At 44.8% G+C, this 16459-nt stretch overlaps 1 protein-coding gene across 1 annotated transcript; it reads left to right on the top strand.

Moving 5' to 3' along the window:
• Window positions 1-4159: 4159 nt before the first annotated feature.
• LOC128405352 (olfactory receptor 1361-like) lies at window positions 4160-12152 on the top strand. Its single transcript, XM_053371881.1, has 2 exons — window positions 4160-4650; window positions 11165-12152. Exons 1-2 carry the CDS (start codon window positions 4160-4162, stop codon window positions 12150-12152), a joined length of 1479 nt encoding a protein of 492 aa, XP_053227856.1.
• The last annotated feature ends 4307 nt before the right edge of the window (window positions 12153-16459 follow it).

Genomic DNA, 16459 nt, shown 5'->3' with positions numbered 1-16459 from the left:
GGATTGCTGTAGGGGGCCCACTAGGGGGCGCATAGGAAGATGGCCGACAATAACATCTCTCCGACCCACGGGAGGTAATTTGGAGGCTATGTTGGGAGTAATTAGCCTCCCTACCCACTCAAGACGGTGAGTGGGGCCGTTTGCCTGCTGTGCCCGATACCACCCCCGAATTTGTGAGGGGGATGGGGGCACTAGGCACAAAAACCCTCCCGTGGGTTCTCGGCACTCCTCGACGCTATCTCTGATCTGCGCCACTAGCTGCAAGAACTTCAAAAGAATTAAATTGGCACGAAGGAAATGCACATACTTCAGGAAATGAGGAGGAGTGAAGGCTGCAACAGAAGAGGTCTCTGGAAAAACAAGATTTAATTTATGAGAAGATACGTCAAGATACGGTACGGCAAATGACCGATGGGGGAGGGGGGGAAATGTTTTATTTTTTTTACTTATGTGATTAAACCCAAGAATCCCCTCCCTTCAAGAGTCAAAAGCCAGAAATGAGTAAGGACTTAAGCTGTGAATTTAAGGCTGTGTGGAGATAAACTTTCGAACCAAAGCATGTGGACTGTGGAATGTATAAGAGCTTTGTTATGACGCAGTCAAAAATTCCGACGCCATTTTGGGAAGCTCTGTCGGAGGACTAAGACCGGGGGGAGAAAGAGTGAAAGAGAGCCTTTTTAAACTCCTCAAAGAGGTCTTAAGATCGACAGAGCTATAAATCTACGATGGAAAAAGTGATCTTATCTCCGAAGGTGACGAAAAAGTGATCTTATCTCCGAAGGTGACTATCTGGACTTGAGGAATGATGACGGGAAATTCACACAGGAGTATTATTGGCGTTTATCAGCTTAAGGAGACCATCAGAAGAGACCATAAAGGATTATAAAGGACAAAGAGAAAATATAAGAATAAGAAGTGATGTGGAAACAGCAAGAGAAGATTGGAAAGAACTATGAACATGTGTTTGGACTGTTGGAACATCTATTTGGACTTATTTGGACTGATTTGGACATTAATGCAGAAGTAAGGATTTAGTTCAGAATCCTTCCTCGGATCTGGAAGCATGGGACCCCCAACAAAATTTAAAAATTCGGCTCTGTAATTTGGAATTTATGTGGTTTGATTTGACGTGATTGGCCGGTTAATAAAATTTATTTTTAAAAAAATAAATAAATGTTTGGATTGCTGTAGATTACATGGAGTATTTCTGAGTGTTAATGATGGATTCTTAAAGTTCTGATGCGGAAGATAACTGGAGATGATTAGTGTAATATTTCTCTTCTGTTGATATGGTATCTTTTCTGCTGGATGGAAATAATAAAAATAGTAATAAAAGATTAGAGAAATTCAGGGGGAAATATACATCATAAGATAAAACTACACATTAAGATACATGTCAACTACATATGTGAATCGATCTGCCTAAGCAAAAATGTTTTCAGCAGATGCCGTAAACAGTACAACAATAAAAATAAATGATTTTATTTTATATAACTGCTGCCTGCTTCTTTGGTGCAGAGGTGGAGAGAAGGTATACTGGGATTTACTGGTAAATCTATCTGGGTGACTTGTAGCAGATCAATAAGTGTTTCTTATTTCCAGTTGTTTATCAATGACAACAGTGCTACAATCAATGCTATTTTTCTAGAAAAAGAGGTGCCGGAACTCACCTCCCTTGTTCTCCTAAAATGGCAATGGTGCCCACCTGAGAGGTGCCAGAACTGAGTTCCGGTAAGTTCTGGTTGAAAAAAAAGCCCTGGCTACAACCACTTTCCCCACCTAAATTAGACTGCTGAAATGAAGATAGCTAATCAGGGGTGGGCTTTTGAGTCAAAGACCATAAGCTCAGTTTAGTTCTGGTTCTGAAAGCCAACTCTTAGGGCTCAGAATGTGCCCAGAAGCCCCTTGCTCTTTAAGTCTAACAGTATTATCTTCTGTTCTTGTCTCTGGGTGGTAGATACTTGGGGGTGGACAGGGGGCATCCTAGCAACAAACAAAGTAGATCCAACAATCCTTAAGTCTGCCACATCTGTGCTTGCAAACACCACTTGAAACACCCTATGGCCATTCTTGAAGTGGAAGGAGTGGTGGCACTGGAGAATTCCCAAGTGAAGGGAGCTGTTTCGAAGTTAACAAGTTCCTTGTGGGATACACAGTGCCAAACACCACTGACACAGGGAAATAAAACATGTCCCTCAGAGACATAAAGCATCTTCTCAACTGAAAAATACCTCACTGCCATGCAGATGTGTGCTCTTCCATGCTGCAACAACCCAGGTTAGGACTCAAGAAAGGAAGATAAATCTCTTTTGTAACGTAGGGACTGCAAGACCAGCAGTGACACTGCACAATAGACGGACAGAAAAATCTACATGACTTCATTTTTCTGCAGCAGAGAGCCTTGCTAACTCGACATTTCTGGCTGAGTCACAGTTCTAATGGATTGTCATGCCACGACTTTCCCCAGCTCACCCCAATTCCCTTTCAACCACTGGACCTCATTTCATTTGCTCACTTCTTGCTGGAATCCAATGACTTCTTCCACATTGAGATGACAACCTGCTGAGCAAGTTGGACATTGCTTACCTGGTGAGCACCTGCACTGTATAAAATCTGGGTTGCCTGGAGCCAGGAATCTTTGCTAACCTGGGATTGGGCCCTGTAGTTGCCCTGGACCCCTCCAGCTGGGGGCTCAGAGCTCTCCTGCTTTCTATACAGGGCATCCATTTCGTTTGGTTCCATTGCAAACTCTTTCCACACAATGTTGATTTGCTTATGCTATCTGCTCTCTCCTAACTAGTCCTCTTTTGGAGAGAGAGGATATAATTCAGCCGTTTTGAGATATTGTCAAGAGCAACGGCAGATCAACTCAACATGGATCAAACAAGAAGGCTTATGGTGTAGAGCAGAAATGAATTTACTTTCACACACACACACACAAATCCCTTCTGTGAATGTAAATGCCAAATATCCACCAGTGTTTCCTTAGAGAATGTGTTCTAATAGCAACTACAGTAAGTAAAGAAGGGGAAGGAATCTGTTAGGTAGGCAGCAGTCAGCATCCAAGATTATTTATTTATTTATCATCGTATTTACGTCTCATTTCTAAAAGGTTTTCCACAAGATGACTTGCAACAAATTTCAGAGGTACTCAGGAGGATCCTTCTAGGTTTACAGACAGACAGAGTGGTATCTTGAGGACTCTGCTGTAATGGATGTGATTCTTAATGGCAGGAGGTTTAAAAGAAACATTTCCTGAGATGGAGGGATGAATGAGGTAGACCATCTACTCTACTCTCCTTCCATTTTTAGTCTGATTCGTTCTCTCATTCTCTTAATTTGAGAGCTCCTCATGTGTCCACTTCCATGCTTTAGCACAAACCCAGAAGGGAAGGAATAATTTCTCCAAGAGCAGGTACCATGTAGTTTAGAAAATCCATGGTGTGACAACTGAGATCATCTCATGCAGATTGCTGTTGTCGTTTAGTGATGGCAAAGGGATGCATTTACTCCCCACCTCTCATAAGCACACTCTGTTTCCAGTCACATGTAATTCCTCCTCAAAGGATCTGTATCTCTGGTTATTATGAGGCATAAAATAATAATAGCAAATGCTTCAAAAAGTTAACATGATATTTCTCTCTCTCTGTCTCTCTCTCTCTCTCTCTCTCTCTCACACACACACACACACACACACACACTTATATAGAGCACATTGCAATAGTCCAAGTGGGAGATAACCAGAGCATAGACCACTCTGGTAAGACAGTGCACAGGCAGGTAGGGTCTCAGCCTGCATAGCAGATGGAGCTGGTAGACAGCCGCCCTGGACACAGAATTAACCTGGATAGCTGTTAGTCCAAAAGACTCCCAGGCTGTGCACCTGGTCCTTCAGGGCACAGTTACCCCATTGAGGATCAGGGAGTTCTCCACACCTGCCCACCCCGTCCCCCAGAAACAATACTTTTGCCTTGTTGGAATTCAGCTTCAATACATTAGCCGCCACCCATCCTCCAGCCACCTCCAGACACTCATATGGATGAGCAAGCCTCTCTTCCCTTCCCCCACCAGCCTAAGACATTCACCTTGGTCCTTTTAGTGGGTGTGTCGAGAAGTTGTACATGCCTGTCTCTCTCCCCTTACTTTTCACAGCTGAGCCATGGGAGAAGAGAACCACACGGGCCCGTTGCAGTTCATTCTCCTGGATGTCTCTGCCCAGCCAGAGCATCAGCATCTCTTTGCCTTGCTCTTCCTCACCATGTACCTGTTGATCCTTCTGGGGAACCTGCTGATTGTCCTGCTGGTCTACTCTGATGCTCACCTCCTCCACACACCAATGTATTTTTTCCTTAGCCACCTTTCTTTGGCAGACATGGGCTTTGCTTCTGTGATTGTCCCCAAGATGCTGCAGAACCTCCTCTTTCAGGTCAAGACCATCTCCTATGGTGGTTGCTTTTTGCAGATGTATTTCTACATGGCGTTTGGCAACACAGACAGCTTCATCTTGGCTTCCATGGCTTATGATCGCTACGTGGCCATCTGCCACCCATTACACTATGCCACACGCATGAACCACAAACGTTGCCTCCTACTGGTGGTTGGTTGTTGGCTCCTGGCATCTCTCCATTCCCTTCTGTATACACTGTTAATGTCCCATCTGACCTTCTGCTCCTCTCAGGAGATCCCCCAATTCTTCTGTGAGATCTACCCATTGCTGGGACTTGCGTGCTCAGACACAAGCACTGTGAAGACCACAGCTCAAATTGAGGGCTTTTTGGATGTTTTGGGCCCATTCTTCCTCATTGTGATTTCCTACGTGTACATTTTTTACACCATTCTAAATGTCCCATCCACCAATGGAAAACGCAAGGCCTTCTCCACGTGTGGTTCTCATCTGGCTGTGGTAGTCCTCTTCTATGGCACCCTCTGTTGGGTCTACTTGCAGCCAACCTCCTCCAGGAAGTCTGACCAGAATAGCATTGTCGCTTCTCTCATGTACACTGTGGTGACCCCCATGCTGAACCCCTTCATTTACACCCTCAGGAATAAGGAGATGAAAGCTGCTTTGAGAAGACTGATCATCAAGATGAAAATGGTTCAAGGATGTTAGAAGACAAAGGACACCAGGGAAGATTTAAACAGGCTTCATGGTCATCCCTTCTCTGTCAAAAACCATATTTAAGTGTGGGGGATGAGAGATCTCTGTGAGTCTTCAGCATCCTCACCAAACTACAATTCCAGAATTCTTAGGGAGAAGTTAGAACTGGTGTGTAAAATCAATTTAGTATAGCTATTTATGAATTACAGCTGATTTTCACCAGATTTTTCTGCTTAATAAAATACTGAGTGATGGGGTGTGATTTATTATGATTAATACACATTTATCCCAATCTTCAATGGAGCTCAGGGTAGTTTACATTACTCCTCCTTGCCTCCTTGCGACACTCCTGTGTGGAAGATCAGGCTGAGAGAAGAGGCCCAAGTTGAAATTCACCAACCCTGATCCCAAAATGCAGAGACAATTTTGCCCCCTCATTCACTTGAAACCTCCCCAAGATTCCATCCAAAAGTTTGTCAAAATGAACTTTTGAGATGAAATCTAGCAGCTCCCAGGATCTCCATAACACAACAGTAAAGGTAAAGGGTAAAGGGACCCCTGACCATTACGTCCAGTCACGAACAATTCTAGGGTTGCGGCGCTCATCTCGCTTTACTGGCCGAGGGAGCCGGCGTTTGTCCACAGACAGTTTTTCCGGGTCATGGGGCCAGCATGACTAAGCCACTTCTGGCAAACCAGAGCAGTGCACGGAAATGCCATTTACCTTCCTGCCAGAGCACTTTGACGTGCTTTCAAACTGCTAGGTGGGCAGGAGCTAGGACCGCACAACGGAGCTCACCCCGTCGCGGGGATTCGAACCGCCGACCTCCTGATCAGCAAGCCCTAGGATCTGTCTGTGGTTTAGACCACAGTGCCACCCATGTCCCACAACAGTCCCAAAACACAACAGTAGAAACTGTTAATTGTTATATATTTTATAATAGTATAAAAATCTCTGGAATTTAATTATTACAAAAAAATAATGTGAGTTACCGGTAATTGGATTCTAAGGGAAAGGAAGATCCTGATCCTTTCTATTCAGTATGTGATATTTTATTTCATACAATATCAGATTTACTAGCATTTCTACTCATGAGAAAAATGGTTCTCATGATTTTAGATTCTGTTATTATATGTTTACATTTTGTATGCCCTGCCTTTAGTTGACTATATTAATGATTTTTTGTTGTTGTTTACTTGTCTCTGTGGTTCCATAACAATATGAAAACTAATAAAAATAAGTTTGAAAAATATATGATTATATAATGAGCTCATCCTGATTTACTTGCACAAAGCTTCCACACAGGTTAGACAACATCTGGTCTTTATTGAGAATTAATCTGGGTTGGTTTGTCTTCTCACTGTTATAGGACAGTGAGCAGATTTTATTTCCTTGCTTGGTGTTTATGTACCTTCTCTCTTCTTAACCCACACTTTTCAGTGCATTTTCCTATCACTTTAATGACCACAAGAAGTAGTTTTTTTCCCATAAAGTGGATTTGTTGCACAAGGGTGATAGAGCAATCCACTTTAATTGCACAAACTTAAATTTTCCAGAATATGCTTGAATGCCTCAAGTATAAAACCGGCAGTCAAAAAGAGATCACTCCCCATAAATAGCAGAGAGTTTCTGGAGATTTCATAGATACTTGTCTCTTAATTTGGATGCTAACAGGTAGAGTGCCACACCACACCCAAGGAATACAGAGAGATAAATCGCAAACTAAACAACTCTGTATGTAGTTTACAAAAACTCATTAATTACAAAGGCAAGCAGTCCAAATATTTCTGAAATAAGTCCATGAGAGAAACTCCCTATGCGTATACTTGTGCTGGTGCTGTCCCAATGGAACTCCTAGAACAAGATACCCAGATTTCAATCTTTGTTTCGTGAATCTTCTGGTCGGCCCAAAAAGGAACAATGGCAGTTAAATGCTGCACCAAATACAGTGGTACCTCAGGTTAAGTACTTAATACGTTCTGGAGGTCCGTACTTGACCTGAAACTGTTCTTAACCTGAAGCACCACTTTAGTTAATGGGGCCTCCCATTGCTGCTGCTGCTGCTGCGCCGCTGGAGCCCAATTTCTGTTCTCATCCTGAAGCAAAGTTCTTAACCTGAAGCACTATTTCTGGGTTAGGGGAGTCTGTAACCTGAAGCGTATGTAACCTGAAGCGTATGTAACCCGAGGTACCACTGTAGGTCAGCTCCATCCTTGGAACAGCACTTTGCTCATCTTTCAAAAAAGAGCAAAGTCCAAGTGTTTTGACTGTTTGGCTTTGAGATACTGAGTTGCGCAAGTCATTATAATTTTGGCATTGTATATATATTATTTAAGGTTTCATGTAACACAAGCTGTTGAAATGCTGTACATTATTGTTAATGAGTTTTTATAAACTACATACAGTGGTACCTCGGGTTACAAACAGTCCTGCTTACGAACGCTTCGAGTTACAAACTCCACAAACCCAGAAGTAGGTGTCCCGGGTTGCGAACTTTGCCCTGGGATACGAACACAATCCGCTTCCGGGGCCGCAGGAGGCCTATGTAGAGAATGCACGCATCGGGTTAAGAACACTTCGGGTTAAGAACGGACTTCTGGAACGAACTACCGTAAGTTTGTAACCCGAGGTACCACTGTACAGAGTTGTTTAGTTTGTAAGAGGTAGATTGCCAGCTGCTACTTTCATTCCATTGCATCCATTTTGTTTCTTACATTCCCTATCATCCCCTAAATTTGTAAATGCAAAGATGTTCACAGAAACACCGTGAAAGAAATGTCTGCAAACATTGCCCCATTCATGGAGGCTTTACATTATTCCACTACTTTGCTCCCTAAGGGACAGATGGTCTTGGCCTTACATGTTGATATGGATGGAACAGTGGAGAACTGTGCCAATTAACAAACTCTCTCTGGCACAGTTCTCCACTGCTATCAATGCTCCTGGGGACTGTTTCTCAGCTGAATGAAACAGTTTATTTATGTATCTATTTTATTCATATCACACATTTCTCCCAGTTGCGATTTCTCACAGATCCTAATGGTCAAGGAGGTGTTCATTGCTGCAGCCAGCCCAGCAAAATTTCAACCGTCAAGAGGCCTCTTTCCTCCTTGGAGATTGCACAACCTCCATGAAATGAAATATATGCTCCATTCAGGATTACAAGGTGCAGTGGAACTTGTACATCCAAGATGGAGAAGGCACCCTGTTGATTTTAAACAACTGCCGCCTTACACTTTGTAATGTTTTTATCTATCATCCAAATAAAAGAGATCTTATTGAGCCTGCAGGAAGGAAAAAAGAATCTCTCTCAGCCAGTTTCCAAGCTGGCTATGATGCTTGCTTTCCTGAATGGATATATTTTCTACCACACACAGATTCCTGTTTTGTCAACAGGCGGTTGCACCAACTTTGTGGAACTAGCACCTCCTTATCAGGTGAGTCCCAGTCACTTTATTTAAGAGCCATATAACTGGTGTGTATCACCATCTCCTGCTCCCATAAGTCAGGAATGGAGAATTGATGGTCCAGATGTTGAACTTCAATTCTCTCCGTCTTGGTGGCTGGGGCTGATGGGAGCTGGAATTGAGTGAGGAGGACTGAAGGTATGAGAAACATGGAAGCCAAATCCAGACATTTTGAACATTGGACATTTATTTACTTCTAGCAAGTCTTCATCACATGGTTCTTTTTATGCAGTTTAAAGTAAATAAAATTACAAATTCCAGGGAGGTACCTAGGAAATGGCCTCATATTGCCCAATCAGACCATTGGTCCACCATGAGATTCTCAGATGATGGGCGGTATAGAAATGGAATAGATAATAAAATAATAATAATAATCCTCTTTTAAAGTCATCCAAACTGGCGGTCATCCTGTGGAGAACATTCCATAGTTTAAGTAAGCACTCTTTGATGAATCAATGAATCACTTTCATTGGTCCATGCTGAATCTTGCAGTGTCCAGCTTTTTTGGATGGTACTGATTTCTAGTATTATGAGGGAGGTGAGAACGCACAGCGTTCCAAGTCACATATTTGTATGTTGTATGTTGGCGTTATGATAGGGCAGTTTGATTTTTCAATCCCTTCCCCAACAATCCCTAAAATGGATTTGCCTTTTTCGTGGCTGCCACACACTTGGTCATTGTCTTTGAGCTACATCAAGACAAACATGTTGAATACTGTATCTTCCAATTGTTCCAATTGTTCATCAGTATGCAGATGATATCCAGCTCTACCTCTCTTTCAAATCAGAACCAGTGAAGGTAGTAAAGGTCCTGTGTGAGTGTCTGGAGGCGGTTGGAGGATGGAAGGCGGCTAACAGATTGAGGTTGAATCCTGACAAGACAGAAGTACTGTTTTGGGGGGACAGGAGGTGGGCAGGTGTGGAGGACTCCCTGGTCCTGAATGGGGTAACTGTGTTCCTGAAGGACCAGGTGTGCAGCCTGGGAGTCATTTTGGACTCACAGCTGTCCATGGAGGTGCAGGTCAATTCTGTGTCCAGGGCAGCTGTTTACCAGCTCCATCTGGTACACAGGCTAAGACCCTACCTGCCCGCGGACTGTCTCACCAGAGTGGTGAATGCTCTAGTTATCTCCCGCTTGGATTACTGCAACGTGCTCTACGTGGGGCTACCTTTGAAGGTGACCCGGAAACTGCAATTAATCCAGAATGCGGCAGCTAGACTGGTGACTGGGAGTGGCTGCTGAGACCACATAACACTGGTCTTGAAAGAACTACATTGGCTCCCAGTACGTTTCCAAGCACAATTCAAAGTGTTGGTGCTGACCTTTAAAGCCCTAAACAGCCTCGGCCCAGTATACCTGAAGGAGCGTCTCCACCCCCATCATTCTGCCCAGAAACTGAGGTCCAGCGCTGAGGGCCTTCTGGCGGTTCCCTTGCTGCGAGAAGCCAAGTTGCAGGGAACCAGGCAGAGGGTCTTCTCAGTAGTGGCACCTGCCCTGTGGAATGCCCTCCCACCTGATGTCAAAGAGAAAAACAACTACCAGACTTTTAGAAGACATCTGAAGGCAGCCCTATTTAGGAAACTTTTAAATGTTTGACGGACTATTGTATTTTAATATTTTGTTGGAAACCGCCCAGAGTGGCTGGGGAAACCCAGCCAGATGGGTGGGGTATAAATAGTAAGTTGTTGTTGTTGTTCTTGTATTCCGAAACTACATAAAAAGAGATGTGGGAAAGCCCAGAATATAAGGAGGAAAGGAACAGGAAGGAAGCAGCCCTGATGTTATAGGAGAATGGGGGCATTTTGGGCCATGTAAAATAAAGTGACTTTCCCCAAAGAAGCCTGAGAACTGCAAAGGATGCTGGGAACTGTAGTTCTATGAAAAGTAAAATACAATTCCCAGGATTCTTCAGGGGAAGTCATGCTTTACATGTATGGCATGAATGTAGCCTATATCTCCTTAAGAACCAGGATGGAAGTCAATAAATAGGGGCATATAAACAAGGGCATAGCGCCATCTACCAGTGCCTGGAGCGGGTGCACCAGTGCAAGGGGGCACTCACCCAGCCCTTGCTGCCGGTGCCGCTGGGGAGGCACAGGGCACAGCGGGTGCTCTTCACCCTCTGTGCCCCCCAGCCTTCACTGCTGCCAGGCGGGCATTTGTATGCCAGGCTGGGGGCAGGGCACAGAGGGCAAAGAGCATCTTCTGTGCACCCCAGCCCTCGTTGCTGATGGGTAGGTGCTCATGTGCTGGGGGGGTGCCTTGTTTGTGCTCCCCCCTGTGTGCGCCCAGGGCAACGGCCCTCCTGGAACACACACACCACACACCATTGGACATAAATGTACTGAATAAATACAACCCTATCTCAGTAAAGTGGCTCACACATTTTGCTGCACAGACATGTGAAGTAGGTTGTAGTCTTGATTCAAATTGTGTGTGTGTCCTTTGTGAGCTCAGCTCCCACATTCTCCAAAGGGAAATCTGTGACCTGCTGCAGGTAAGCAAGACCCAACCGAACCCTTCTCATTGTGTGGCTAAGTTGCAAGGTTGCACAGCAGCAGTTAAACGGTATCTTGGTCTCTCATTCCCTTTTACAGATGTAAAATGGCCAGAAAGAACCAGACAAGCATCTCTGAAATGGTCCTTTTGGGTATCTCTGCCCTAGCAGAACATCAGAGTCTCCTCTTCTCTCTTTTTCTCTTCATCTACTTGTTAACCCTACTAGGGAACCTTTTGATAATCCTGCTGATCCGCTTTGATGACCACCTCCGTCGCACCCCAATGTACTTCTTCCTCAGCTACCTCTCGCTGGCAGATGCCATGTTTGCTTCCACCACTGTTCCTAAGATATTGATGAGTTTGATGTCTGAAACCAAGACCATCTCCTTCAATGGCTGCTTGATCCAGATGTATTTCTTCTTGACATTTGGCAACACTGATAATTTCCTCTTGGCCTGCATGGCTTATGACCGCTATGTGGCCATCTGCCGCCCTTTACATTACACCACCGTGATGAGCCACAAGTGCTGCCTCATTTTGGCTTCTGGGTCCTGGATCGTTTCCGCTCTCCACTCCTTGCTTTACACGCTTCTGGTATCCCGCCTGTCTTTCTGTGCCTCTAGGGAGATCCCCTACCTCTTCTGTGACGTCTATCCTCTTTTGGAACTCTCCTGCTCTGACACAGGGCTCATAAAAATTCTGGTGCAGACAGAGGGAGTTGTGGATATCCTAGGGCCTTTTGTTCTCATCTTCATCTCCTACATCCACATCTTCTGTGCTATCATGAGAGTCCCACCTACCGCTAGGAAGCGCAAAGCCTTCTCCACCTGTGGCTCCCACTTGGCTGCAGTGATCTTGTTCTACGGCACCATCAGCTCCCTCTATTTCCAGCCTCCCTCTGCTTACGCAGCCCAGAAAGGAACCGTCATCTCTCTCTTGTATGCAGTGGTCACACCCATGCTGAACCCCTTCATCTACAGCCTGAGGAACCAGGACATAAAGGCAGCTGCACGGAGGCTTCTCGGCAGGATCAGAGATTTTCTGAGGAAGCAGGCACCTGGAAAAGGCACAGTGTCTTTTTCATGAATCTATTGAGTGTGTTGCTGATGGTGGTGATGTTGATATATTAAAAAATTCTGTCCATAAAAAGAATAATCAAGGCGGCTAGAAAAATCAATAAAATATGCCAAACAATTTAAAGATTAATGTTGCACACCAACTACAGCTGCTAAACAAACCAGCAGCAACCTTAGAAATAGAGTTGCTGCCACACTTGGTACAGTGGTACCTCGGGTTAAGTACTTAATTCGTTCCGTAGGTCCGTTCTTAATGTGAAACTGTTCTTAACCTGAAGCACCACTTTAGCTAATGGGGCCTCCTGCTGCTGCCGTGCTGCCAGAGCAAGACTTCTGTTCTCAACCTGAAGCAAAGTTCTTAACCCGAGGTACTATTTCTGGGTTAACGGAGTCTGTAACCTGAAGCGTATGTAACCTGAAGCGTATGTAACCCGAGGTACCACTGTATTGACTTTTCCACACTTGGGAAAGACACATTTTGTTCACCTACTTTTGACAAGGAACCTCCTTGATATCAGGCATGCCTTCCCTGTTTAGCCTTCATCCCCACTCAGAAAATCCGACTTTTTGTAGGACAATGGAGTAGCTTTGAAATTACTCCAAGGGAAGATGACTCATCATCACACAGCAGAGTGATGTTCGCCAGTTATAGATGATGTAGCAATTTCTTTCTCTGTAAGTCCACCTCTCCTCTCTATGACGGAGCTCAGTATGGGACAGCTGCATATTCCTGCATGGCAGGGGTTGCACTAGGGGTGTCCAATTTCCAAGAGACTGTGATCTACTCCCAGTATAAATAAACTGGCAGTGATCTACCCACTGAATTGACTGAAGTTGCTGAGCTTTTGGGGGGGAGGGTCAGCCAAAATCGTTGAGTCTTTTTTGGGGGGGGAATCAGGGTCCCGCAAACGATCAGGATCGACCAGGTACATCCTGCGATTGATAGGTAGATCATAATCAACCTGTTGGACACCCCTGCACTCAGGGTCCCTTCCAACTCTACAATTCTAAAAAGCAACATAACAGTTATATATTATGTGTGACTAACTCCAGTTAATATCCTGGCAGCCACATTTTGAACCAATTGAAATCTCTAAACACCCTTAAATGCACGTGACTTTCGTTGTATTATTGTAGTCTAATTTGCATATCATAAATACATGTGCTGTGAGTTGGGGGCGGGGTGCATGCCTGAGACGCTCTTAATTCCTGGATCCAGCAAGGTTTCAGTTGCTGGAATTGCCAGGCCAGCTTCCTGATGAGGTAATGGACCCCTAAGTATGGGTCATTAAGGTAACAAAGGAAGTGGCTTTGTGTCAGAAGACAAATGGGTGGGCCCTCTCCCTCAACTGACTGTTGGTTATAAAGACAAAAGCCAGAGTTGTGTTGTGTGTGTGTGAACTGGAAGCTAGAAGCAGGCTGTAGGCTGAAGCCTGTGAGGGAGAAACATGCTTGATTTCTGCTGGAATCCAAGTCTGTGGCTATGGGAGAAGCATGTGTAAATAAACCATATATCACAAAGACACCACAGTCTCATCTGTCCCTCATTCCGAGGAGAGTGAACCCTGAGTAAATGCCTAGAACTCCTGGAATCTTGCACCAGTGGGAGATTGGGTTGGTGTGTAACACATGGATGACTGTGGCCAAGTCTGACTTCTCCAGGAAAAGGACAGAACAGCTATACCAGCCAAAAGTGTTTAAGAAGTCATCCCAACCACCTGGGCAATCTCAGGCAGTGCTGGAGTACCCATAAGCAACAAAGCAAAGTGCAACCCCATCATACAGATTCTTCAGGACTCATGACTCCCCAGTAAATAGTATCTCTGTCCTGCTAGCTTAATTTTCCACTTGTTCAGGCTACTCCTTCAGTGTACCATGATACTAGTTCAGAAATGTCATAATCTCCACCATCTGCCTAGTATGTACATAAGCGGTCCGGTGTCCTCCTTTAAAGTCCTCTGTTGGAAGGCATTCTCTATGTGAAAGGCTGTCTGGCTCCAAGTCCATTTTAAAGATAAGTAACCACTGTGCCACTTGGGCTTGCTGATTGAAAGGTCGGCAGTTCGAATCCCCACGACAGGGTGAGCCCCCGTTATTCGGTCCCAGCTCCTGCCAACCTAGCAGTTCAAAAGCACGCAGTGCAAGTAGATTATGGTTACCAGATGTCCCTGTTTCCTGGGGACAGTCCCCCGATTTACAAATCTGTCCCTGGACAAAATCCGTCCCCGGATTTCATTTAATGTCCCCGGATTTATATTTTAAGTGTTATAGATTTATTAGTGGGGAATGAATGTTGTGTGATTGGTTCAGCGGCACAAGACACATCATATGGGGACTTCTGGCAAGGCAAAATGGCAGGCGCCATGGCAGCGAGCAGCTCCTGAAGCCAGCCAGAGCCAACTGCGCTACCAGGCTGGCTCTGGGCTGCTGAGTCTGCTGCTGCCAGTTGCACTGCTGAGGAGGAACCGGGGATGCCCAGTGTTTCAACTGGGGAACCCGCTGATCCTCCCTTGACCCAAATCGAGCTGGGAGTGAGAGCACCAGGCCAACTGCCCAGCGGTGCTCCAGGGCCAGGAAAACCCCGGAGCCAATGCAGGGAGAAGGAAGAGAGAGAAAGAGGAAGGAGAAAAAAGAGGGGAGCCCCGGCCTTGCTGCGCCACTGCCACCACTGAGGAGAAGAGGTAGAAGAGCATGGGGAGGGCAAGGACACGTGGCCGAGCCCAGGCCTGACCCGAGCCTACTCCATGGCGGCTAGCACTCCAAAAGAGCAGGCCAGGGCCCAGAGGAAGGCCGCAGAGGAAGGCCAGAGGAGACCACAGAAGAGAAGATATTACTTCTTTTTAAAAAACAAAACAAAACACATTTTTAATAACTTTTTTTTCTCTTTTCAAAAAAAAAGAAGTATCCCCGGATTCTTTGAAAAAAGTCAGGTAACCTTAAAGTAGATAAATAGGTACCCTTCCGGCAGGAAGGTAAATGGCATTTCCGTGCACTGCTCTGGATTTGCCAGAAGCGGCTTAGTTATGAGGCATCTGATCATAGCCTGCATTTAATCAAGGCTTATATTTTGATCAGATTCCTGTATTCTAAAAATGACCTTAAAGAAATATATATTTGTAAATGTTCGTATCTCTCATGCCAGGCAGAAACCATACTCTGGCAGCTGTTTATCTTCTTGATCAAGGGCCCCCCTGATCTATAGCAGTGTCTCAGGGTTGTAAAAGAAAATTACAGGCTAGGAGCAAAAGGTCACACTGACCATACAAATTATAGAATACAATCAAGGTTGCAAAAATAGTAATAATTATTGTGCCTCCCATTAAACTTGAGCCACATCTTCCTAAGGTTAAAAGGGCAAGAGCTAATACAAACAGCAACTGCACTAGGCGAAACTGCTTTGAATCTTTAGAATTTAGCTTAGCTTTTACTAAGTTCCCTTTCTTCTAAAAAGCTATACATGTTATGAAATATATTGGCTTAAATGTAATTATGCAAAGGATTTAGAAAGTAAGAAATTATAGAATCAGAGAAGAGTTGGAATAGACCATGAGGGCCATTGGGTCCGGACCCCTGCCAGACAGAGAGACGCCATCGGAGCACTCCTGACATATGGTTGTTGGGCCTCTGCTTAATGACCTCCAAAGAAAGAGATCTTTCATTGATGATGTGTGAGGAGGTGAACCCAAAATATCTGTTTAAGATAAAATTAGCCACCATCTGTTTTGGAGTGAATAGGGCAATAGGGCAAAAGATGAAATGTTAGTTAAGGCGCCTAGTCTAGGGCAAAAGGTTATCTGGTAATTAAGGTGCCTGGTCGAGGTAAATGTAAGATATATGACTACTTATTTGCCAATTATAAATAGAAGGAAATATAGCTCTTTGTCTCCCATAAAAGGTAATAGGAAATGGGTGTATCTTTTATGATTGGTTCTAGCAAACAGCCAATAGGAATTTTAACCAGGCTGATTGGACAGAGGCAGCCAAAGGAGGAGCAAGGGGGCTGAGCTGAGGGAATATAAGTGCTGGCCATAATGGCAGGAGGCCAGGCCAGAGCTTGGTAACCATATACCACTGTGCCTCTTATTTATTTGTCCAACAAATAAATTATTATTTTAATTTCTCTATTGCTGCGTTGAATATTTCATTCCAGCTAAGCGTTAACCACAAGCAGGGTGCTACATTTTATGGTGCCTCTGTGACTCGGATAAGTGGTCTGCTGGAACGCAGCCCCATCGCCTTACTGGGCAGGGTACAAGAGGGAGGACCACTGACTGCTTACCCAGCGCGCACTGGAACATTTTTCCAGGGGAACGCAGA

This window comes from Podarcis raffonei, chromosome 17 (assembly GCF_027172205.1).
Source record: "Podarcis raffonei isolate rPodRaf1 chromosome 17, rPodRaf1.pri, whole genome shotgun sequence".
Taxonomy (NCBI): Eukaryota; Metazoa; Chordata; class Lepidosauria; order Squamata; family Lacertidae; genus Podarcis; species Podarcis raffonei.
Note: the sequence above shows the minus strand (reverse complement) of the source record. Positions and strands in the feature narration are given on the sequence as shown.